The sequence below is a fragment of the Aquarana catesbeiana genome, linkage group LG09 (genome assembly GCF_042186555.1).
Source record: "Aquarana catesbeiana isolate 2022-GZ linkage group LG09, ASM4218655v1, whole genome shotgun sequence".
Taxonomy (NCBI): Eukaryota; Metazoa; Chordata; class Amphibia; order Anura; family Ranidae; genus Aquarana; species Aquarana catesbeiana.
The window spans coordinates 217,456,795-217,481,836 of record NC_133332.1 but is presented as its reverse complement, the minus strand read 5'-3'; the positions used below and the strand labels follow the sequence as shown (position 1 = coordinate 217,481,836).

At 43.0% G+C, this 25,042-nt stretch overlaps 1 protein-coding gene across 17 annotated transcripts in view; it reads right to left on the bottom strand.

The window, feature by feature from the left end:
- The window catches only part of EHMT1 (euchromatic histone lysine methyltransferase 1), a 259,917-nt gene that overhangs the window by 153,848 nt on the left and 81,027 nt on the right, over positions 1-25,042 (bottom strand). For all 17 annotated transcript variants that reach the window (XM_073599701.1, XM_073599700.1, XM_073599703.1 and 14 more), the window contains exons 4-6: positions 22,461-22,632; positions 10,816-10,952; positions 4,296-4,478 (exon numbers count right to left, since the gene is read on the bottom strand). In XM_073599701.1, the coding sequence (XP_073455802.1) occupies positions 4,296-4,478; positions 10,816-10,952; positions 22,461-22,632 (492 nt within the window). The remainder of the gene's footprint in view (positions 1-4,295; positions 4,479-10,815; positions 10,953-22,460; positions 22,633-25,042) is intronic.

Below are 25,042 nucleotides of genomic sequence, written 5' to 3'. Positions count from 1 at the left end.
GTGGGAGGGAATGCCCCCCACCCCCACCCCCGCCGTCTTCCGTGTTTTTCTCTGGCTCTCCTGTCTCAACAGGGAACCTGAGAATGCAGCCGGTGATTCAGCCAGCTGACCATAGAGCTTATCAGAGACCAGAGTGGCTCCAAACATCTCTATGGCCTAAGAAACCGGAAGCTACGAGCATTTCATGACTTAGATTTTGCCGGATGTAAACAGTGCCATTGGGAAATTGGGAAAGCATTTTTATCACACTGATCTGATGCTTTGAGGGCAGGGGAGAGATCTAGGGTCTAATAGACCCCAATTTTTTCAAAAAAAGAGTACCTGTCACTACCTATTGCTATCATAGGGGATTATTTACATTCCATGAGATAACAATAAAAATGATTAAAAAAAAATAAAAATGAAAGGAACAGTTTAAAAATAAGATAAAAAAGCAAAAAAAATAATAAAGAAAAAAAAAAAAGAAAAAAATAAAAAGCACCTGTCCCCCCCTGCTCTTGCGCTAAGGCGAACGCAAGCGTCGGTCTGGCGTCAAATGTAAACAGCAATTGCACCATGCATGTGAGGTATCACCGCGAAGGTCAGATCGAGGGTAGTAATTTTAGCAGTAGACCTCCTCTGTAAATCTAAAGTGGTAACCTGTAAAGGATTTTAAAGGCTTTTAAAAATGTATTTATTTTGTTGCCACTGCATGTTTGTGCGCAATTTTAAAGCATGTCATGTTTGGTATCCAAGTACTCGGCCTAAGATCATCTTTTTTATTTCATCAAACATTTGGGCAATATAGTGTGCTTTAGTGCATTAAAATTTTAAAAAGTGTGTTTTTTTCCCCAAAAAATGCTTTTGAAGAATCGCTGCGCAAATACTGTGTGAAAAAAAAAATGAAACACCCACCATTTTAATCTGTAGGGCATTTGCTTTAAAAAAATATATATAATGTTTGGGGGTTCAAAGTAATTTTCTTGCAAAAAAAAAAAAAATTTTTTCATGTAAACAAAAAGTGTCAGAAAGGGCTTTGTCTTCAAGTGGTTAGAAGAGTGGGTGATGTGTGACATAAGCTTCTAAATGGTGTGCATAAAATGCCAGGACAGTTCAACCCCCCCAAATGACCCCATTTTGGAAAGTAGACACCCCAAGCCATGTGCTGAGAGGCAGGTCGAGTCCATGGAATATTTTATATTGTGACACAAGTTGCGGGAAAAAGAATTTTTTTTTTTTTTTTTTGCACAAAGTTGTCACTAAATGATATATTGCTCAAACATGCCATGGGAATATGTGAAATTACGCCCCAAAATACATTCTGTTGCTTCTCCTGAGTACTGGGATACCACATGTGTGAGACTTTTTGGGAGCCTAGCCGCGCACGGGACCCTGAAAACCAATCACCGCCTTCAGGCTTTCTAAGGGCATAAATTTTTGATTTCACTCTTCATTGCCTATCACAGTTTCGGAGGCCATGGAATACCCAGGTGACAACCCCCCCCCCCCCCCCAAATGACCCCATTTTGGAAAGTAGACACCCCAAGCTATTTGCGGAGAGGTATAGTGAGTATTTTGCAGACCTCACTTTTTGTCACAAAGTTTTGAAAATTGAAAAAAAAAAAAAAAAAAAAAAAGGTTTTCTCTTGTCTTTCTTCATTTTCAAAAACAAATGAGAGCTGCAAAATACTCACCATGCCTCTCAGACAATAGCTTGGGGTGTCTACTTTCCAAAATGGGGTCATTTGGGAGGGTTTATACTGCCCTGCCATTTTAGCACCTCAAGAAATGACATAGGCAGTCATAAACTAAAAGCTGTGTAAATTACAGAAAATGTACCCTAGTTTGTAGACGCTATAACTTTTGCGCAAACCAATAAATATACGCTTATTGACATTTTTTTTTACCAAAGACATGTGGCCGAATACATTTTGGCCTAAATGTATGACTAAAATTCAGTTTATTGGATTTTTTTTTTATAACAAAAAGTAGAAAATGTCGTTTTTTTTCAAAATTTCAGTTTTTTTTCCCGTTTATAGCGCAAAAAATAAAAACCGCAGAGGTGATCAAATAACATTAAAAGAAAGCTCTATTTGTGGGAAGAAAAGGATGCAAATTTCGTTTGGGTACAGCATTGCATGACCGCGCAATTAGCAGTTAAAGCGACGCAGTGCCAAATTGTAAAAAGTGCTCTGGTCGGGAAGGGGGTAAATCCTTCCGGGGCTGAAGTGGTTAAAGCCCCATACACACGATACAAAAATCAGAAGCAAAATTTCACCCGAACAATCCGACGATTTTCGGACCGTTAGTATGGTGCTTCCGACAACTGATTCGGATTTTTCGTCCAACAAAAGCTGGATGTGCAGACTATAAAATTTTTGTTGTACGTGATCTCCATGTCCGATTTTCATTTAATTAGTACGGTTTTCGCCCGAAAAAAATCATAAGAGCAAGACTAGGCATGCTCAGAAACGAAAGAGAACATACAAAACTATTCAACACATTACGTCACTTCTGAAGTTGAATTCAGTCGTACGAGAATTTTCGTATGGGGAGTAGCCTCTTCACTTTCGACATGAGACTAGCATGCAACAAAAAATGGACGAACGGTCGTCCGAAAATCTGATCGTATATTTAAGCTTAAATGTCGTCAGAACATAGCAGCTAATGTGAATGTATTTGACAGCTGGTATTGCAAGAGACAGACTGAGCTACATTTGCCTCTCTCACACACCAGCAGGACTTGACCCAGTCTGTCTGGTGCAATACTGGCTGTCAATACAGTCACATTAGCCGCTAAAGTCTCACACAGTGCTGGTCTTACCTAGCAATAACCCTGGAATTTCAGCGCCTGCCTCTCCACCAGCAATCGCTTTCAATGACGCTGTTTGTAAGGTTTTGTTGAGTTGCTATGGCAACCAGAATTGTCCAGCCATGATCCAAATACCTGGACCCAGGAACACAAGGACAGGTAGGAACCATGAATCCTTGTATATGAATAGAAATTAGGTTTCTGAACACAATGGCCACACACCAGAATGTAGAACTACTGAATTTATGGATGCCACACAATTTACACCACAGATCAACTTTTCCCATGGAAATCAAGAAAGAAAAGACTTCACTGGATTGTGGCTACATTCTGTCCACCAACTTAGCTTGCTGCTGTGCCTAAAACGATAGATGGATGTTTAGGACTAATGGATGGGAGAGCAAATGTAATCCCACAATACTGAACATTACATACAGTGAATGTAGCAAAAGACATCAGAAAGTACACTGAACAGAAAATTGGAGAATTGAATACATACAGTTTAACATTGTACAACAATGCATATTCGATAGAACAGTGAACATATTACTGGACACATACAAAAAAAAAAAAAAAATGGAGAACAGAACATTACTGAACACTGTAGCTCTGGATACATAAAACAATGGACATTGGGTATAACACTGTAGCACTGGATGGATGGATAAATGGATATTGCACCTCTAAATTGTGCTCTAGGTATAACACTGAACAGCTGGATAATGCCCCAGATGGCACACTACATACAAGCCTTTTTTATGCCAGATGTAGCTATGGCTCCAACCCCACAGAGGACACCAGCAGGCTCTCCCCCTCTTGCCTCCCTCACCAGTCGGGGTTTCAGATGAGTGGCGGGCATATACCAGACAGAGGTGACGACTCCACCACCCTTGGCAGTCTTCTACATGCCTCAGGCTATCCCTGAGCAGAGTCTGTAGTGCTCAACTCTAAATGACTCGGTCACCAGACAGGTTTTCTTTTAGTAGTCATGGCGACTGAGAATTGTCTAGCCCTGCCCTAATAAAGGCCCGGGGCACCTTATAAGAGCTGTTCTCAGTTTAGTCATTCCCACATACTTAATAAGGTCAGTATATTTATAGATTAGATTAAGAAAGATACTTCAGAGGGACCCTGCCAGAGATGAGTTCGTATGAACACAACTGCTTTTCCTAACTTTTAGGAGAAGTTTTAAAGAGGTCTCTTATGTTGCAGAGCAAGGCATAGTGCATATGGATTCTGGGCAATGGTTATAACATTAAATATGTTCTATTTGTAGTAAAAATAATGTGGTACACTAATTTACCTGCAGATGTCACTATTACTACTATATTCTACAAAAATGATTTGTTAAAAAAAAAAAAAAAAAATAGTCCTGTCCAAGGTTTAATCCACAGTAGACCAGTGGCAGTGTCTTATTAAATGTAATGCATACAACCTAGAAAGGTCTACTTGTGGCCTTTTCTGAGCAAAATAAAAGAACGACCCCCATTTAGTAGAGCTTTACCTTCTTTAGGGTATCCGATTCTGGTGTGCCTTCAGATGGAGCTGGAAGATCATCCTGGTGCTCAGAGATGCTTGGCTCACCACTGTGGTAATCCTCCTCTTCAGGGTCCTCGGAGTCCTCCTCATCAGAATCCATCTCCATGTTCTCACCATTCATGTGTGGGATCTCTGACTCCTTGTCACTCTATAAGAGGATATACAAATTGTATTGTGAACAAATGAGCATGCAGATAGGGCAGATGAACAAGAAAATCACCTAATGGGAAGTCCTTAAAGCAGACCTCTCACTAAATGTGCAAGTTAGTCTCTGCCCCCTCCCTCCTAACTTGCTTACTTATTTAACTTTAGTTTTTAAAATACCTGGTTTTATAATGTTTACGATTTACCTTCCTAATATCTCACATATGTTCTACAATTACACAGTTGGTTAAGTTGAAGACATTGTGTCGATGCATTTAGCTCTCAAACACTTCCCATATCCCTGTATATTAGTTACACTAAAATGCCCATCTAAAGGTTTTTTTTTTAAATTGTTGCCACTACCCGCTGACATGAATGATTGTGAAAGTTCCACATCCTTACTGTTGTAACAGTAAAGGATCCCTTACACAGTTTAAATGGGAGATCCACCCAAAAGTGGATACTCCGCTCTTGTCTGCCTAACCCCCCCACCCGCAGGTATTTGGTTTTCACAGGTACCCGCTTAAACTTCCGCGGCAAATTTGGCTCCCCTCCTCTTTCCCCTGCAGCCGACCCATTCACAGAGTGCAGCTTGCTTCGAGCATGCGCAGTAGGGAATCGGCTGTGAAGCCGCAATGTTTCACTTCTGGTATCACTTAGTGGAGATGGAGGCGGCATCTCGCGATAGCCGGCTTGGGTGAGGACACCGCTGGATTCCTGGACAGGTAAGTGTCCTAATATTAAAAGTCAGCAGCTACAGTAATACAGTATTTGTAGCTGCTGACCTAAAAAAAACTCTGAAGGAGCCTAGAGCTCCTCTTTAAAGTGGAGTTTCACACGTTTTTTTCAGTTTATTAAAAATCAGCAGCTAAAAAAGTGTAGTTGCTGACTTTTAATAAACAGACACTCACCTGTCCCACTGTCCAGCGATGCGGCCTCCTGAAGCCTCGCTCCTCTCCGTGGCGCCATCATTGCAACTGTGGGCACCCAGCTGTGACAGCACTGCACATTCACGAGTTGTGTTGCACTCTCCTAGTGGCCAGGCAATCTTCTGGGACCTGCAACGTGTCCCAGAAGATTGCAGAGAGGGAGGGGCCGCCTCCTAGGATGAGAGGAAGAGTTGCCTAGGCGGCGAGAAGGCGGAAGGAGGAAGTGGGGCAGGAAGTACCTGTCAAAACCAGGTACCCACTCCCCCCCCCCCCCCAAACAAAAAATGAAATGCCAAATGTGACATGTTAGGTGGCGAGGAGTGCTTAAAGCGGAAGTTTCACTTTTGGGTGGAACTCCACTTTAAGGTTAAATCACTTCTTGTCCAATGTCATTAAGTGACCACGTATCCTTTTGAGCAACCCGAGACTGAACAGTTTTTTCCCTATACTAGAATCACCATTTAGATATTGCAATCATCTCCACTTAAGTGTCTCTTCTCCAGGGAAAACAAGCCTAATGTGTGTAGCCTTTCCTAATAACGGAGGTCCTCCAGCCCCCTCGATAGCGATTGGTTGTCCTTTTCTGGACCCTTTCAATTCCAGCACATCCTTCCTGGCCACCAGAACTAGATGGCATACTCAAGATGTTGCTGAACCAGAGTTTTGTAAAGTAGTAGAACTATAGATTTATCTCTCAAGTATGACTCCTTTTTAATGCATGCCAATAGTCTGCTGGTCTTGCATACTGCAGCTTGACTATACATGCTATTGCTCAGTTTGTCTAACTAGGACTGATCCTTTTCTTGTGGCTGCATTCACACCTGAGCGTTTCAATGACGCGCATTTTTACCGCGATTTTGCCACTTTTTTTATTGCAATTTTGTTCAGGTCACCAATGTAAAAAGGCAGAAAACCACCTGTAATCTGCCTCAAAGAAGCTCATGTTCTTTTTTGAGCTTAGGGCGTTTTTCAGGTGCTTTGCTTCAGGTGACAAAACGCTCAGATGTGAACAGGGGCCATTGAAATGAATGGGATTTTGTTTGTTGGCAAGTTACAAGCTGAAAACACTGTGTGAATGCAGCCTGTAAAAGTTTCAATATCCTGTTGTGAAGTTATTGCCCTGCTTAGCTTCATATCATCAGCAAATAGCAGGACTAAACTATTTATACCAACCTCTACATTGTTTATCAAGTTAAACAAAATTGGTCCCACTCAACTACAGACCATTCAGAAGATACATTGTTACCACCCTCTGGACACATTCCTGTAACCAATATTCCATACAGGTACATACACTATTGTTGATGATATCAATTGGTAAATTAGGCATTTATGGGGTAGCTCGTCAAATGCTTTGTCGATGCACTACATCCGCAGGCCTTCCTCTATACAGATTACAGCTCACTTCCTCAAAGAATGTTAACAGGTTGGTCTGCCAATAACGATCTTTCATAAATCCATGCTGGTTACTACTAATGATACCAATTTCTTCAGTAAATTCTTGGATATGGTCCCTTATCCCCTCCAATCGTTTGTCGTATGTACAGTGCCTTGCAAAAGTATTCACCCCCCTTGGCTTTTTACCTATTTTGTTACATTACAGCTTTTAGTTCAATGTTTTTTTAATCTGAATTATATGTGATGGATCAGAACACAATAGTCTAAGTTGGTGAAGTTAAATTAGAAAAATATATACATAAAACTATTTTTCAGAAATAAAAAAACTGATAATTGGCATGTGCGCATGTATTCACCCACTTTGTTATGAAGCAAATAAAAAGCTCTGGTACAACCAATTACCTTCAGAAGTCACATAATTCATGAAATGATGTCCACCTGTGTGCAACCTAAGTGTCACATGATCTGTCATTACATATAAACACACCTTTTTGAAAGGCCCCAGAGGCTGCAACACCTAAGCAAGAGGCACCACTAACCATACAACAACAAAATGGCACATTTTGAGTTTGCGAAAAGGCATGTGGGAGACTCCCAAAATGTATGGAGGAAGTTGCCAAATTTGAAAATTTTGGCCATCAAACGCTATGTCTGGCGCAAACCCAACATCACATCACCCAAAGAACACCATCCCCCTCTTTTTATATGCTTTTTGAAAAACAAAAAAGAAAAAAAAAACAAAAAAGAAAAAAAAGAAACGAACACCATCCCCACAGTGAAACATGGTGGTGGCATCATGCTGTGGGGATGTTTTTCAGCAGTCGGGACTGGGAAACTGGTCAGAGTTGAGGGAAAGATGGATGGTGCTAAATACAGGGATATTCTTGAGCAAAACCTGTACCACTCTGTGTGTGATTTGAGGCTAGGACGGAGGTTCACCTTCCAGCAGGACAATGACCCCAAACACACTGGTAAAGCAACACTTGAGTGGTTTAAGGGGAAACATGTAAATGTGTTGGAACAGCCTAGTCAAAGCCCAGACCTCAATCCAATAGAAAATCTGTGGTCAGACTGACAAGATTGCTGTTCACAAGCGCAAACCATCCAACTTCAAAGAGTTGGAGCAGTTTTGCAAGGAGGAATGGGCAAAAATCCAAGTGGTAAGATGTGGCAAGCTCTACAAAGTATTGACTTTAGGGGGTGAATAGTTATGCACATTGACTTTTTCTGTTTTGTCCTATTTGTAGTTTGCTTCACAATTAAAAGAAAAAAAAATCTTCAAAGTTGTGGGCAGGTTCTGAAAATTAAATTAAGCAAATCCTCAAACAATCCATGTTAATTCCAGGTTGTGAGGCAACAAAACACGAAAAATGCCAAGGGGGGTGAATACTTTTGCAAGGCACTGTATCTTGGCTCTTTTTGAATACTGGCACCACGTTAGGTCTCCGCCAGTCCGCTGGGAACATTCCAGTCAGTAAGATGTCCTTAAAGATTAGGCATAAGGGTCTAGCAATGACCTAGCTGACTTCTTTGAAAACTCTCGGGTCTAATCCATCTGGCTTTGGTGATTTGTCCACATTAAGTTTTTCTAGTTTTTTTAGACCACTAGCTTCCGTTAGCCACTAGGGTACACTCCTTGCTGTATTGCTAATGCTATCGTCTTGTCTATTATACCCTTCCTTTCCCTAGTGAATGCTGAGGAAAAGAAAGTGTTTAATACATTTGCCTTCTCCCTGTCACTTGTAACCAACTCTCCCTGACTATCCTTTATGGGGCCAATATGCTCCAACATTGCTTTTTTACTATTTATATAATTTTATAAAATACATTTTTTATAAAACATGGACTATTGCAATTAAAATGTTCTTAAAGCTTTCCCACATTTCCTCCTGTTTTTTGTTTTTAGAATATCTCCCCATTTAAAGCCAAGAAGTGTGAAGTACAGTTAGGTAAAGTTGGTTCTCTTAAAATTCGATGTACATGTCCTACCCTTGTGTCTGCTTTTCCTATGATTAAGGCTACCTTAACACTGAGGTGGTTTTCAAGCGCTTTAGCGCTAGAAACAGCCTCTGAAAAGCGCCTGAAAACATCACGAAAAGACCTGCTAGCAGCATCTTTGGGGCGGTTTGGAAGTACTGTAAATAGCGCTCCCAAAACGCCCTGCCCACTGCAAAGAATAGGCAGCGCTTCCAAAGAGCCTGAAAAGCGCTTTGAAAGCATTGCAAAACGGGACATTTTAACTTTTTTTCGTAAAAAAGATCCCCGCTAGCGGACGAAAAGCTTTAGCACTCCCTGAGTCCCTTCCACTTGTACAGTATTAAAACCCCTTATGGTACATTTTAGGATGTACCACTCTTTGATCTCATTTCTTTCCCTTTTATCTCTCTCTATCCAAACTTATTTTTTCCCCCATCCCTCTCGCTAACCGACTTTCTTGTTCTCTTATTCTTTTTCTCCCTTTTCCTTTGTTCCTCCCCCTCAACTCCTTTCCCTTCCATGCATTCTCTATTTTTATTAATTCTCTTACTCCTTGGTGGGAGGGGGGAATGGGATGAGTGGCAGTGCTGGTGGGGGGTAGGATCAGTGGCAGTGTTGGGGAGAGTTCTGATTAGCCAACTTAGGTGCTCTTGATTAAGGTCATCTGCTGATCTTAGAACTGTAATGGGGACTTTTAATAGAAACTATAATCACAGGTAGTGTTACTGCATCTCCGGCTTCACTGTGTCTCCGACTCTGTGGTGTCTCGCAGCAGTGACAACTATGCCGAAATCAGGAGATAGGGTCTCTTTCAGCCCCTCCCCCTTCACATGCCTCACCAGTCAGCTGACCTCTAGTCTCTGCCCCCCAGCCAAGCCGTGAACTGAATGGATGGCTGCAAAGAGGCTGAGTGGGTGGCTGCGGGCTCCAGGAACAGCCCCAGCTGGGCAGCCACAGGCTCCAGGGTCAGCCCTGCTAGGCGGCCACAAAAAGGCTGGGAGATCAGTGCGGGCTTCAGGAACAGCCCAGGATTCGGCGACCCATGGCAAATCGTCATTGGACCCCCGGTTGAGAACCACTCTGCTAGAGGATCCCTGGTCCTAGAGACAATCCTTTCCAGCTTTGCATTGAACCTGGAAGCCAGAAGATCACCATCTGAAGTTCCCAATGTTGGCAGAGCTCTATGAATGCCTTTGGCTCACGCTACTTCTGGTGCCTTCACCACTATATCATTGTCTGGCCAAACCTTCACAAAAAGGCCCCTCAGCTGCACTGACTAATGTAGCAGGACGAGGAAAATTGCCCTCAATTCTAAGACGTAGATGGGCAACACCTTCTCCTGGTGCCCTGAAGAAAAATATAGTCCAGAACTCCACCCCAATGTATCAAGCTGACATCTGTCATCAAGACCCTTCAAAATAAGAGGAAAAAACAATTTACCCAGCTACAACATTTGTGTGGAGATCCATCAGTCAGCAGACAGCCTGATGATGGGGAGCAACAGCATCAGGGAATCCAAAGACTATGTCCTCCTGTCCCATGCCGCCAAGATATTCTGATTGAGGGGCCTTGAATAAAACTGGTCAAAGGGTACTGCCTCAAAGGAGGCAACCATCTTTCTCAACCAGAACACTCATCTCTCTCAATCAGAACACTCATTTAAAGGTGAATCAAGTGATTTGTCAGCATCTTAAGCAAGTTGAGTCCTTAAAGAGTCAAGCCCAGATATTCTAACCTCTAGGCTGGGATTAAAGCAGACTTCTGTGAATACAAAACCCATCGAAATCTCTCCATAGTGTACACCTGGTCTCCAGAAGCAAAGCTGATTGCTTCCTCTGCAGTCATCCAGGTACCATAAAACAGGAATATCTCACCGGAGCCAGGACCTTGGTGAACACTCTTGGGAGCAGTAATTCTGCCACTTAATTGCCTACTTTACTAAAAAAATTGGTTCTGAAAAAGTGTTTAATGACCTCAAATAAAGTTTTAGCAAAGTGGGAATGTGGCTAGCATTAACAAGGGTAAAGAAGTCCTTACCTTGGGACTGGAGGAGGCATTGGTCATGCTCCTAAACATCTCCAGAACAGTTCGTTGCTTCAGCACTTTGGCCTTTTTCTTGGGCACCAGGCTGTATGTTCCCATTCGCCGCTTCTTCTTTCGAGATACTGCAGCAGCTATAGCGCAAGAGAGACACAGCAAGCTCAAATGTATGTTATTCAGTACTTTTAAAACTCTATAAATTGATTCGGCAACAGATACTTGGCGACGCTTACTGCACCTATTAGCTATTTTTTTATCCAAGTTCAGGCCTGATCATTTATGACATGCGGAGAAAGAGTGACCATGCACAGTAAAATACATGAACCTTTTTGCACACCTGGAAGACTGTTGGACAGTTGACACAATGTGTACATAATGTTCTCTACTCAACTGCAAAGCAAACAAAGTTGCAAGAGCCAGAATTGTTTAAATCTTTCACCTAAAAAAATAAAAATTGGTAGTGAAATAAAATGTTAAGGTGTTGTCATATCTACACAGCGGCCAAGCACAGGTGCAGGGATATTCTTATAGCTGATGCATGCCAGCATTCTTGATAGAATGTTATCTGTAGCACAATTCCATTGTGAAGCTGGAGCCTTGCTGGCCTGCTCTGGAAAGAATTCTGCTGTCAGTCAGCATGATGTCACTGAGTGGGTTAGGCATAGACATTGTTTATGAAGGTGATAGGATACTGTGCTTATTAGCTTATCCTTTGCCTAACAGAAAGGAGAAAAAGCATTATGTGTCTCTGGATTTAGGCCCAGTTCACACTTGAGCGATGCAACTACATCATGTTTTTAGTGCTTATTTTGCACGTTTTTGGAGCTATACTATTCATTTGAATGGGTATCCCTTTGCTACAAAAACACGCAAAAGAAGCTCATGTACCAACTTTTAAAAATGAACCAAGCATGTTTGGGGTACCATTAAGAAAATCACTACACCCAGGTGTGAACAGGGTCCTTAACAATTTCAACTCTAAATTGCAACTATGGTCAAATTAGGAATGTAAAGAGGAACTGCAGTCTACTCACATAATTTGTAAAAAAAAAAAAACATCTTTGCCATTATGAAGCTTCCCTCCAACCACTTTGCCTATTATTTTATATATACTGTGATTCTGTACTTTCCAAATATGCTGCAGAAATCTCCCTCCACTAAGTCTGGCTGCAACCATCTTAACTGTGGGCAGCTGAAGCTGCTGCCTGTTCACTTCCTGGATTTACACAGAGGCACACCTCCAGCTCTGCAGCTCTCATTGGCCCTCTTATGACTCATCCCCCCTCCCTTCCTGGCAAACTCTCACATAGAGTTTGAGAGAGAGTTGTCCATATTGTCATAAGCCTAGGCTTTTCACCAGACAAGAAACCGGAAGTGGGCTGTATAAGGTATTTACTGGCAGAAAAAAATGTATTACTATCCAAAGTTAAAACAAGGGCTGAAGATTTAATAGATGGAGAGTTTTAAAAATGCCTGAAGGTCCACTTTAGGTTCTGTTTAAAGAGAATGTTTGGTTTGTAATACATTTTATTATTGCTACCAAGTGTGTCCCTGTTACAGGCATGGGGGATGCTGAGATGGGTAGGTGCGGCAGGTGGTGAAGGAAGAGATCTGCAGGGGCTGATAGAAGAGGGGTGCACATGTGGTGGGTGTTAAGAAAAGGGGAAAGCAGGAGCAGTGGGTGATGTGAAAAGGAAAGAACAGGTGCTATGGCTGGTGAGAGAAGGCAGAGCAGTAGGTGGTGTAAGAACAGGGCACAAGTGCAGCAGGTGGTGTGAATACAGAAACATAGATGAGGCAGGTGGTGCGAGAAGGGCTCAAGCACAGTAAGTTGTGTCAGAACCCCCCCATGTGGTAGGTGATGTTAGGATGATGACAACATGGGGGGTCAGACACACACACACTGCACTGTCAATGGACCACACAAAACACTACCTGTCTCCTCTGTCTCTCTAGGTGCCACAATGGCAATACACAACTTTGCTGCTACCACGTGCCCATTTGCCCGAAGGTAAACAGTCTCTATTCATTCCTGCCCTCCACATGGGCATGTGCCACCACACCAATAAGCAAAGCAGTAGATGGCATTGTCTGCAGGTCAAAAGAGAAGCAGAGTAGGCTGTCTTTCCTTCTCACATAGAAGACGTGAGTAGGGGCTGCACAGCTCTGTAAATTTTGTCCAGAAGTGGTGTCGTGTGAGAGGGTGCATTTGAGGGTGCAGAGGCTTGTGAAAGGGGGTACATTTGAAGGAAAGGAGCCCTGTTGCTGAACACAGCTAAGGCATGCATTCCCATTTGTTGGAGATCTGTGACCCTGTCCTCAAAGTCTCTTTGGTTTTCAAAAGTCAATGAGCTCATGGCCATGGAAGACCTCTCGGCTACCCTGCACAATCCGAAGACGACATTTAGGGATACAGAGGCTATGGCAATACTTTGATTACACTGTGAATATGCAGCCTGTGTCCTGTGCTGTACAATTAAAATATATGTTTATTTGTAAAACAGAGAATTTATATAAATACGATTCTTACTTTTTTTTTTGAAGAGTTTTATTTATTGCTTTTTAACCACTTCAGCCCCGGAAGGATTTACCCCCTTCCTGACCAGAGCACTTTTTACAAATTGGCACTGCGTCGCTTTAACTGCTAATTGCGCGGTCATGCAATGCTGTAACCAAACGAAATTTGCGTCCTTTTCTTCCCACAAATAGAGCTTTCTTTTGATGGTATTTGATCACCTCTGCCGTTTTTATTTTTTGCGCTATACACGGAAAAAGACCGAAAATTTTGAAAAAAAATTATATTTTCTACTTTTTGTTCTAAAAAAAATCCAATAAACTCAATTTTAGTCATACATTTAGGCCAAAATGTATTTGGCCACATGTCTTTGGTAAAAAAAATGTCAATAAGTGTATATTTATTGGTTTGCGCAAAAGTTATAGCGCCTACAATCTAGGGTACATTTTCTGGAATTTACACAGCCTTTAATTTATGACTGCCTATGTCGTTTCTTGAGGTGCTAAAATGGCAGGGCAGTACAAAACCCCCACAAATGACCCCATTTTGGAAAGTAGACACCCCAAGGAAATTGCTGATAGGCATGTTGAGCCCATTGAATATTCATTTTTTTTGTCCCAAGTGATTGAATAATGACAAAAAAAAAAAAAAAAATTACAAAAAGTTGTCACTAAATGATATATTGCTCACACAGGCCATGGGCATATGTGGAATTGCACCCCAAAATACATTTAGCTGCTTCTCCTGAGTATGGGGATACCACATGTGTGGGACTTTTTGGGAGCCTAGCCGCATACGGGGCCCCGAAAACCAATCACCGCCTTCAGGATTTCTAAGGGCGTACATTTTTGATTTTACTCCTCACTACCTATCACAGTTTTGAAGGCCATAAAATGCCCAGATGGCACAAACCCCCCCCAAATGACCCCATTTTGGAAAGTAGACACCCCAAGCTATTTGCTGAGAGGCATGTTGAGTCCATGGAATATTTTATATTTTGACACAAGTTGCGGGAAAGTGACAATTTATTTATTTATTTTTTTTTTTTTGCACAAAGTTGTCACTAAATGATATATTGCTCACACAGGTCATGGGCATATGTGGAATTGCACCCCAAAATACATTCTGCTGCTTCTCCTGAGTATGGGGATACCACATGTGTGGGACTTTTTAGGAGCCTAGCCGCGTACGGGACCCCGAAAACCAATCACCGCCTTCAGGATTTCTAAGGGTGTACATTTTTGATTTCACTCTTCACTGCCTATCACAGTTTCGGAGGTCATGGAATGCCCAGGTGGCACAAACCCCCCCCAAATGACCCCATTTTGGAAAGTAGACACCCCAAGCTATTTGCTGAGAGGCATGGTGAGTATTTTGCAGCTCTCATTTGTTTTTGAAAATGAAGAAAGACAAAAAAAAAAAATTTTTTTTTTCTTTTTTTAATTTTCAAAACTTTGTGACAAAAAGTTAGGTCTGCAAAATACTCACTATACCGCTCAGCAAATAGCTTTGGGTGTCTACTTTCCAAAATGGGGTCATTTGGGGGGGGTTTGTGCCACCTGGGCATTCCATGGCCTCCGAGACTGTGATAGGCAGTGAAGAGTGAAATCAAAAATTTACGCCCTTAGAAAGCCTGAAGGCGGTGCTTGGTTTTCGGGGTCCCATACGCGGCTAGGCTCCCAAAAAGTCTCACACATGTGGTATCCCCGTACTCAGGAGAAGCAGCAGAATGTATTTTGGGGTGTAATTTCACATATTCCCATGGCATGTTTGAGCAATATATAATTTAGTGACAACTTTGTGCAAAAAAAAAAAAAAATTTGTCTCTTTCCCGCAACTTGTGTCACAATATAAAATATTCCATGGACTCGACATGCCTCTCAGCAAATAGCTTGGGGTGTCTACTTTCCAAAATGGGGTCATTTGGGGGGGTTTGAACTGTCCTGGCATTTTATGCACAACATTTAGAAGCTTATGTCACACATCACCCACTCTTCTAACCACTTGAAGACAATGCCCTTTCTGACACTTTTTGATTACATGAAAAAATTATTTTTTTTTTGCAAGAAAATTACTTTGAACCCCCACACATTATATATTTTTTTAAAGCAAATGCCCTACAGATTAAAATGGTGGGTGTTTAATTTTTTTTTTTCACACAGTATTTGCGCAGCGATTTTTCAAACGCATTTTTTGGGGAAAAAACACACTTTTTTACATTTTAATGCACTAAAACACACTATATTGCCCAAATGTTTGATGAAATAAAAAAGATGATCTTAGGCCGAGTACATGGATACCAAACATGACATGCTTTACAATTGCGCACAAACGTGCAGTGGCAACAAAATAAATACATTTTTAAAAGCCTTTAAAAGCCTTTACAGGTTACCACTTTAGATTTACAGAGGAGGTCTACTGCTAAAATTACTGCCCTCGATCTAACCGTCGCGGTGATACCTCACATGCATGGTGCAATTGCTGTTTACATTTGACGCCAGACCGACGCTTGCGTTCGCCTTAGCGCGAGAGCAGGGGGGACAGGGGTGCTTTTTTTTTTTTTTTTTCTTTATTATTTTTTTGCTTTTTTATCTTATTTTAAAACTGTTCCTTTCATTTTTTTTTTTTTTTTAATCATTTTTACTGTTATCTCAGGGAATGTAAATATCCCCTATGATAGCAATAGGTAGTGACAGGTACTCTTTTTTGAAAAAATTGGGGTCTATTAGACCCTAGATTTCTCCTCTGCCCTCAAAGCATCTGACCACACCAAGATCGGTGTGATAAAATGCTTCCCCAATTTCCCAATGGCGCTATTTACATCCGGCGAAATCTAAGTCATAAAATGCTCGTAGCTTCCGGTTTCTTAGGCCATAGAGATGTTTGGAGCCACTCTGGTCTCTGATCAGCTCTATGGTCAGCTGGCTGAATCACCGGCTGCATTCTCAGGTTCCCTGTTGAGACAGGAGAGCCAGAGAAAAACACGGAAGACGATGGGGGGGGGGGGCATTCTCTCCCACTGCTTGTAAAAGCAGTCTAGAGGCTAATTAGCCGCTAGGATTGCTTTTACATGAAAGCCGACCGCTGGCTGAAAAGAATGATACCAAGATGATACCTAAACCTGCAAGCATCATTTTGGTATAACCACTCAAAGTCGTGAATGCTGTACCTGAAGACAAAAATATGGCTAACAATAAAGCACAGTAAATGGTAAAGTATAAAAAATTGCATACCAGAAAAGCAAACATGATAAAACATAATAACAATAAAACATTGCAGAATAGAATACAGTAAAAAAGAGCAGAACAATAGAGAGAATAGAGAGAGAGAGAATAGAGAGAGAACAATAAAACGACAACTATTACTTTTTATTTTATATTTTTGTTTGTGTTTTTTTTTTTTTTTTTACACTTTTTTTGTAACTGTAACTTTTATAACTGTAACCGGTTCCAGGTTCGGGTCTCTCAAAATGCGATGGCATCTTGGGAGACCCTGTGAAAGTGTGTCCTAGTCTGTGCAATGCTGTACCCTACGCTAATACTCAGCTAGTGAATGGTAGCATTCAAAACATTCACCAATGCAAAGACCAGGATTGTCAGGACAGGAGGGACAATAATAGCGGGTGTCACGCCTATATCCGCGCTTGCTGCAGACACGACATCTTTTTTGGGGGAGTTCGTTGGGTAGGGGTACTAGGGGGAGGACATAAAGAAAATGCCTCTCATGCAGCCGACTGCATTTGGTTGGGGATGTGAATGGGGGAAGTACGGGCGCTGCAGAAGCGGTGGGTTCCCAATTAGGATTGGCGAATGCAGCAGGAAGGGCATTATGGGCACGACGGGCCTGTGTTTGTCTTCTTTGTGGCAGCGGGACACTACTTGTGCTTGCCACCTCACCAGCTTGAACTGCACTTATGGGACTCGCCACGTCACCAAGTGTTACTGCAGTGCTGGTTTGACTATGACCGGGGTGTACTAGGCCGCTGGCGCTTGCCAGTTCACCAAAACGCTACCAAAAAAACTGTTAACGATCGCAGGGATCAGGCCTGACTCTGCGAACGCTGCAGTTATGCGTTTAGTGTTTTGTAAGTGACAGTGATCGATCGATACTGCACTTGGGTGGGCTGGGCTGGGCCAGGCGGAGGGGCAAAACGCAGGTGCTAGCAGGTATCTGGGCTGATCCCACTAACACTGCGTTTTTGGGAACCCTAAACTGCTGGGGATGCCAGTATAGATCTGATCGGATCAGATCAGATATTGATCAGTTCAGATACTATACCACTAAGGGAGGTGTACGGTGCGTGCGTGGGTGTTAGCGCTACTGGCACTAACCTGACGCTGCCTGGGGCTGGTGCTTGCCAGTTCACCAAAACGCTACCAAAAAAACTGTTAGCGATCGCAGGGATCAGGCCTGACTCTGCGAACGCTGCAGTTATGCGTTTAGTGTTTTGTAAGTGACAGTGATCGATCGATACTGCACTTGGGTGGGCTGGGCTGGGCCAGGCGGAGGGGCAAAACGCAGGTGCTAGCAGGTATCTGGGCTGATCCCACTAACACTGCGTTTTTGGGAACCCTAAACTGCTGGGGATGCCAGTATAGATCTGATCGGATCAGATCAGATATTGATCAGTTCAGATACTATACCACTAAGGGAGGTGTACGGTGCGTGCGTGGGTGTTAGCGCTACTGGCACTAACCTGACGCTGCCTGGGGCTGGTGCTTGCCAGTTCACCAAAACGCTACCAAAAAAACTGTTAGCGATCGCAGGGATCAGGCCTGACTCTGCGAACGCTGCAGTTATGCGTTTAGTGTTTTGTAAGTGTCAGTGATCGATCGATACTGCACTTGGGTGGGCTGGGCTGGGCCGGGCGGAGGGGCAAAACGCAGGTGCTAGCAGGTATCTGGGCTGATCCCGCTAACACTGCGTTTTTGGGAATCCTAAACTGTTGGGGACGCTAGTATAGATCTGATCGGATCAGATATTGATGCGTTCAGATACTATACCACTAAGGGAGGTGTACGGTGCGTGCGTGGGTGTTAGCGCTACTGGCACTAACCTGACGCTGCCTGGGGCTGGTGCTTGCCATTTCACCAAAACGCTACCAAAAAAACTGTTAGCGATCACAGGGATCAGGCCTGACTCTGCGAACGCTGCAGTTATGCGTTTAGTGTTTTGTAAGTGACCGTGATCGATCGATACTGCACTTGGGTGGGCTGGGCCGAGCCGGGCGGAGGGGCAAAACGCAGGTGCTAGCAGGTATCTGGGCTGATCCCGCTAACACTGTGTTTTTGGGAACCCTAAACTGCTGGGGACGCTAGTATAGATCTGATCGGATCAGATATTGATCCGTACAGATACTATACCACTAAGGGAGGCGTATGCTGCGTGCGTGGGTGTTAGCGTTACTGGCGCTAATCTGACGCTGCCTGGGGCGACGCATATCACCGCCGGGCGATCAGGGGGCTAAATCTTTATTCGGCGGGTGCCCTGACACTATAAAAAATAAACAAACTAACCAGCGTCACCCGTAACGGTTATACAGTGATCAGTGGTGAAAGGGTTAACTAGGGGGCAATCAAGGGGTTAAAACATTAGATAGTATATGGGGGTCCCTGTCGCTATAAAACGCTGACGGCGAACCTAAATATTTACCTCACTAACTAGCGTCACCAGCGACACTAATACAGCGATCAGAAAAATGATCGCTTAGCGACACTGGTGACGGGGGGTGATCAAGGGGTTAAAACTTTATTAGGGGGGGTTAGGGGGGTACCCTAGACCTACAGGGGGGTAATACTAACTGTCCTAACACTGTAAATGTCACAAACTGACACCAATACAGTAATCAGAAAAAAAAAAAAAAAAAAAAAAACCTGCTGGTGTCAGTTTGTGACAGGGGGGGGGGGGGGGGGGGTGATTGGGGGGGGATCGGGGTGTTTTGTGTGCCTGGCATGTTCTACTGTGTGTGTAGTGTGTTGTGCACTTACATTACAGTCTTCTCTCCTCGGCCCGGAACGGAAAATACCGAGCCGAGGAGAGATGACATCATTTCCTCTGCCTCTGTGTACAATACAGAGGCAGGGAAATGATCCCATTGGCTGAGAGCGATCGCGAGGGGGGGGCCACGAATGGATGGCCTCCCCCTCACCTCCGATCGCCGCGGGAGATTTGCCGACCGCCGCTGGCACCGGGGGGGGGGTCCGATCGGACCCCCCACCCGCGGGCAGGCAAGGACGTACATGTAAGTCCTTTTGCCTGCCCGTGCCATTCTGCCGACGTATATAGTCGTGCGGCGGTCGGCAAGTGGTTAACATAACAAGTATACACAAGACCCAATGGGCCACACACAAAAAGAACTATTTACATTTCTTCAGCATTGACTCTCTCCTCCTTCCAGACCCTCACTCAGTGAAAGTATCAGAATAATAATAAGGCCACCTTTCCTAATAACAGTCCATAGTACGTTGCAATATGTCAAAAAGTTACATACATGTTAAATCCCACAGCAAGTGCATTCCATTAGGTGCCACTCAATCCGCCACCGTAGTTTCACTATTCATCCAACTGCCCCACGCTTTATCAAATTTCTGTGGTATGCCCCTGCTAATGTATGTAGCCTTGTATAAAGGTGCAGCCCTATTAACCACACCATTCCACGCTGATACAGATGGAGGATTGGGCTTTTTCCACGATAACACTATCATTTTTCTAGCGTAATCGATTAGGATCATCAACAAAGTATGAGTTACTCGCTTTGGGGCTAGATTGTCTACCAGACCCAAAAGGCACACCTCTATCGTGGGCTGTATAGTAATGGCGGTTACTTCTGCTATACATTCTGTGACCCCCTTCCAAAAAGCTTGGACGTTCAAGCAATTCCAAAAGATATGCATGAAATCGGCAGTGAGGGTACTGCACCACCAGCAACTAGGTGACTGGGTATTGAGCATCTTAGCCAATCTAGCTGGAGTAAGATATACAGTGGGGACGGAAAGTATTCAGACCCCCTTAAATTTTTCACTCTTTGTTATATTGCAGCCATTTGCTAAAATCATTTAAGTTCATTTTTTTCCTCATTAATGTACAAGCAGCACCTCATAGTGACAGAAAAACACAAAACTGTTGACATTTTTGCAGATTTATTAAGAGAGAAAAACTGAAATATCACATGGTCCTAAGTATTCAGACCCTTTGCTGTGACACTCATATTTAACTCAGGTGCTGCCCATTTGTTCTGATCATCCTTGAGATGGTTCTACACCTTCATTTGAGTCCAGCTGTGTTTGATTATACTTGATTAGGAAAGCCCCACACCTGTCTATATAAGACCTTACAGCTCACAGTGCATGTCAGAGCAAATGAGAATCATGAGGTCAAAAGGAACTGCCTGAAGAGCTCAGAGATAGAATTATGGCAAGGCACAGATCTGGCCAAGGTTACAAAAAAAATTCTGCGGCACTTATGGTTCCTAAAAGCACAGTGGCCTCCATAATCCTTAAATGGAAGACGTTTGGGACGACCAGAACCCTTCCTAGAGCTGGCCGTCCGGCCAAACTGAGCTATCGGGGGAGAAGAGCCTTGGTGAGAGAGGTAAAGAAGAACCCAAAGATCACTGTGGCTGAGCTCCAGAGAAGCAGCTGGGAGATGGGAGAAAGTTGTAGAAAGTCAACCATCACTGCAGCCCTCCACCAGGTCGGGGCTTTATGGCAGAGTGGCCCGACGGAAGCCTCTCCTCAATGCAAGACACATGAAAGCCCGCATGGAGTTTGCTAAAGAAAAACACCTGAAGGGCTCCAAGATGGTGAGAAAAAAAAGATTCTTTGGTCTGATGAGACCAAAATAGAACTTTTTGGCCTTAATTCTAAGCGGTATGTGTGGAGAAAACCAGGCACTGCTCATCACCTGTCCAATACAGTCCCAACACCGAAGCATGGTGGTGGTAGCATCATGCTGTGGGGGTGTTTTTCAGCTGCAGGGACAGGACCACTGGTTTCAATCTAAGGAAAGATGAAAACGGCCAAGTACAGGGATATCCTGGACGAAAACCTTCTCCCGAGTGCTCAGGACCTCAGACTGGGCAGAAGGTTTACCTTCCAACAAGACAATGACCCTAAGCACACAGCTAAAATAAAGGAGTGGCTTTACAACTCCGTGACTGTTCTTGAATGGCCTAACCAGAGCCCTAACTTAAATCCAATGGAGCATCTCTGGAGAGACCTAAAAATGGCTGTCCACTAACGTTTACCATCCAACCTGACAGAACTGGAGAGGATCTGCGAGGAGGAATGGCAGAGGATCCCTAAATCCAGGTGTGAAAAACTTGTTGCATCTTTCCCAAAAAGACTCATGGCTGTATTAGATCAAAAGGGTGCTTCTACTAAATACTGAGCCAAGGGTCTGAATACTTAGGACCATGTGATATTTCAGTTTTTCTTTTTTTAATAAATCTGCAAAAATGTCAACAATTCTGTGTTTTTCTGTCAATATGGGGGGCTGTGTGTACATTAATGAGGAAAAAAATGAACTTAAATGATTTTAGCAAATGGCTGCAATATAACAAAGAGTGAAAAATTTAAGGGGGTCTGAATACTTTCCGTCCCCAATTTAAATTTAATGAGTTGGTCCCTAGCAGAGACCAATCTAGTAAAATTAATGTCCCATACATCATCCCAATCATCCCTGTCCATCTGGGGGAATACCTCACCCCACACCACCCTACACTTTGCAAGGAGATCTCCTCCCTCAGCGAACAGTTGTTTATATATTGTAGACAAGGCCTTGTCCAAATCGTCCTCCCTCAGTAAAGACTCCAAATTACTCATTTTCAGGGTAATACCAATATCTCCAAATTGGGCATTGTGTGCATGACTGAGCTGAAGATAACGGAACAAGTGAGCATTGGGAAGATTAAACTTAGTTTTCAGGGTGTCAAACTGCAGAAGTTTCCCACCACCCACTATATCTTTCAGCGTCTTAATACCAAATTTAGTCCAGATGATTGGATCAGGGTACTCACAAAAGTGTATTAATTTAGGATTCTTCCAAAGTGGTGTGTGAAGAGAAATCTCAGAAGTGCTACCCATCTTGGTCACTGCTACCATACAATTCCTACTTAACAAAATCTTACCAGACTGAGCTCTTGCCAGTGCCATGTTGCTCTGACCCTGAGGTAGAAGCTCTTGTAGTGCATTTGATTGTGGCTGCGATGAAGGATTTGCAACCTCCAAATTATTTTTGGGTGTGCTTTCTTCCTTGGCTTCCTCTTGTTCTGTCAATTCCTGGGAGTCTTTATGTTGAGGCTTGAACATAAAACAAAGTGAAGATTATTCAAAAACAATAAAAAAAACAAAAACATTATTTGCACCTATTCCAATTTTTTGCTGCTTGAGGCAGCATCACACAAAAAACAAATATTTAATTGGACATAATTTTTACTCACACAGTGATTTTACACAGACAATGAGAGGGTACTAATCTTGTTTTATCAGAGCTATGCACCAATGAGTCTGGATTGAAATTATAGTTAGGCAATATCAGGGCTATCAACCAGCAACTTTAGACATTTTTGCTATAAGTACTCATTGTTTCTTGATGGGCAGTTGAATAAATGGAATCAGGCTGTATTGGTGCAAAACAGAGGCTTTGGATGTATAGTTAGACAAATGGTTCTGTATTTTGGCTGTATCTGGACTATAAACCAGCAGTTCTGGATAGACCATTGGACAAAATCACTGTAATATCAGTGCTGTACCCAAACCTATAAATCATTAGTCCAAAACGTACAGGCAGCAGACAGGTAGACCGCGAACATGTCCCCGCTTTGTTGATCCTTCCCCTCTGCCTCCACCACTCGTTTTCATTGCAGAGCAGAGAATGGGAAGCAGCACAAACTGGAAGGAGAACAGGAGCTGGAGCTTCCTCAGTAAAGACTTCAAGTTAACCAGCATGTGATTGGCTGCTAAGACATCGAGTTGTCCTAGCAAACAATCACTGTCTTGTTAATATGAAAAGTTCATTCCGACAGCTCTCTCCCCCACCCTTCATCCAGTACTATAATGCCTCCTGCTCTCAGCTCTGCTGTACATCCACTGTAAGGTAGGAAAGTGCTAAGTACACACTACAGTGTGTTTGTGAGGGGGGCAAAGGACAGTGCTGGGGAGGGGGGCAGAGGACACTACAATGGGTTGGGCTGGGGAGAAAGGGTGATGTGAAGAGAGGCACTTCTATGGAGGCAGAGGACACTAGTGAAAGGAGATGATGTGAAGGAGGGCAGAGGAACTACTGTGGGGGGCAGAGTACATTACTGTGGGGGGAAGTGATGTGAAGGGGGACAGAGGACTCTGTGGGGAGACAGGGCAGAGGACACTAATGTGTGAAGGGGGCAGAGGACACTAATGTGTGAAGGGGGCAGAGGAAACTACTGTGGGGGTGGGGTGATGTGAAGGGCGTAACAAGCTATGTGTTCTTCATGGCGTCTTTATATTGCGTGGAGAAATTCCCAAAAGGATGTGTACCTGAGAACAGAATGACGCTGTAGGTACATCTATAAAAGTCCCGATAATGGAACAATATGACTAAAATAGTTAGAAAAATGGACTTTAGAGGCACACGGTATATTAACTATAAAAGATCAAAATAATTTTATTGGATTACAGTCTATATAAATAGAAACAATATAAATAACCCAGTCCATAAAGGAGAATTGTTTTTGTATGTACTGAGTATTTTCTACCATGCATACAACCGAGACACCACTTATTGTAACATATATATAATCAAGCATTTATAGACAGAAGGGGAACAATTTCCCAAGTCAATGTTACGATTGTAGATGTAAGCTGGTGGATTGTGGGTCAGGTTGTAGGTCCGAGTAGGTGTTTTTCTTAGTAGCTCAACATGTTGCGCGTATAGACAACGCTTCTTCAGGAGATAGGAAATTTGCTGCATACAAAAGTCAGGTAGGATGAAAATTGTACAGCGTGTCATTGACTTAAAAGGAAGTAAATGTGTGAGATTCTGCAAAAAGTAGGCTTACACACTTAGAAATCATTCTAATTAAAAAGGAGTAGGTTAGAACTAATCAAAATTCAATGTGGAAATTAAAATATGATTAAGCATTTTGACCACAGATACACTTAAGCTCTCTCTATTCTGTTTATTTGCCATAATGGTCATCGTTGTCAGCTCTCATTGCAATTGTGGTAAATGACAGGTATTATAAATCAGTGAATTGATGCTACAGAACCAAGCTTCCCACAGTTTACAAAGACAAAATCCTGTTTAGCAATAAAAAAATGTGGCCAATTTCAAGAGCTGTTCTACTATGAAGATATTTTTTACCCAATAAGCCCAAAACTATCTGGATATCTGACCGTCCATCATCACCGACGCAAACTAAGGCTAATAATATGAAGCTGTGCATCTCCCTCTCTTCCTGCTTCACTAGTTTTCACTTTACTGGGAAAGCATTGCAGTGGAGTCAGAAAATTGTGGTTGGGTTTCCTTCCATTCAGTTACTAACAGGGTGAATTTGATTTAAATCACTAGTAAAAAGGCTGTCCTGCAGGGGATCCTTCTTTGACCCGCTGTTGACTCACCAACAGTCCCATTCACTTTAATGAGACAGCTGGTGATGTGGCAGTGACACAACAAGATGAGGGATGTGGCGGCAGCAGGTGAGTGAATGCCCGTTAACAGGCGCTGCCATGC